This window comes from Zingiber officinale, chromosome 8A, assembly GCF_018446385.1.
Source record: "Zingiber officinale cultivar Zhangliang chromosome 8A, Zo_v1.1, whole genome shotgun sequence".
Classification (NCBI taxonomy): Eukaryota; Viridiplantae; Streptophyta; class Magnoliopsida; order Zingiberales; family Zingiberaceae; genus Zingiber; species Zingiber officinale.
In genome coordinates this window covers 60,190,312-60,191,679 of record NC_056000.1, presented here as the reverse complement: position 1 = coordinate 60,191,679, position 1,368 = coordinate 60,190,312, and the positions used below count along the sequence as shown (strand labels likewise).

Here is a 1,368-nt window from a genome sequence, read left to right as displayed (position 1 = left end):
CAGAGTATATGATTCAAAACACACTAGGGGATGAGCAAAACAACAAGTATTACTCATGATCCAAAGAATTAATATTGACAATTTGTCTGACAATGCGACAACATGTAATCTGTACTTAAAAACAAGAAGATACGATGAAGCAATGGACAATTAATCTTATGGACAAATTAAGCTAATGCTGACCGAACCACTATCAACTGTGATAAACCATGAACTCTAATGCAGAACCCAAAAGCCACCGCTAGCTAGCTGGATTAATTACTATATATACTATTGCAGTTGGAGGTCAAAGAGGGTTCCCATGTGTTCTGGACGATGGATGAGTTGTGGATTCACACGAGAGGCGATTTGGTAGAACACCTGCCATGTTAATAAGCTATCGGAGCCGGACTGATGTCGAGAGCCCACTGCTCGCTCAACTCGGACGGTAGAGGCCACCCGCTCCAATCCTCCGTGAAGCCCAGGACAATGCTTGCAAAGGTGCTTCACATCGAACACCCTTTTGCCGAAAAAGAAGTGAACGAGGTGCAAGAACTCACGAACGGTCATTGGTAATTTGCAGTCGCATGTCAGCATCTTCACTAGGAAGGCGAAGTCATAGGCGCCTTGGAAGGTAACCCAGGAGACGGGAGAAAAATGGCCAAAGGAAAGCAAGCCGGAGGTGGCCAAGTGCTGGGCGAATCTGCAAGAGTCGATGCCCCATACTTGATTCTTTTGGAAGTCGATGCCATTAGCCTTGAGCAGTTCGACGGAGGAAGGGGCGTAACGGTCGCGGCTGATGTCGAAGTCGCGGAAATTAAATTCCCACACGTAACGCACACAAGTGCCGTCGCTGTAGATGGCACATGGGAGGTTGCCGGCGGCGTCGGAGAGGGTGAGACCGACCTGGACGATGCGGAGGGCCTCGACGTTGGCGCGGATCAATTCGTAGCGCTGGGGGAGGGTGAGGGTGCAGTAGGGATTTTTGGAAGCGACGACGACCCCAGGATACTCGGTGTCCAATGCGACGAAGGGGTGGAACGGGACGGCGGAGCGGATAAGGGCGAACTCCTCGTCGAGGTTATGAGCCCACACGGAGCGAACCTCGACTCTGCTGGCGCTGGTGCTGAAGGCGGAAGAGGAAATTAGCATATCGTTATTGTTGACGACTGCAACAGCCATCATGATGAGTTTAATTTGATGATATTAGAAATACGAAAGTAGTGGAAGGCTGGAGATCGAGGAGATGTTAATTAGGTTTCGATCGAGTTGGAGTGGAGATTAAAATGGAAAGGGAGGGGGAGTTTAAATAGAGCAGGAAATGGAAATCAAAGAGAGAAAATCGCAAACACACTAAACAGAATTAGTTGCCGCGAAGCGATCGAAATA

General features: G+C 49.0%; 1 protein-coding gene across 1 annotated transcript; it reads right to left on the bottom strand.

The window, feature by feature from the left end:
- Window positions 1-270: 270 nt before the first annotated feature.
- LOC122010880 (probable CCR4-associated factor 1 homolog 11) lies at window positions 271-1,161 on the bottom strand. The gene has a single exon (XM_042567349.1). It carries the CDS (start codon window positions 1,159-1,161, stop codon window positions 271-273), a length of 891 nt encoding a protein of 296 aa, XP_042423283.1.
- Window positions 1,162-1,368: the final 207 nt, after the last annotated feature.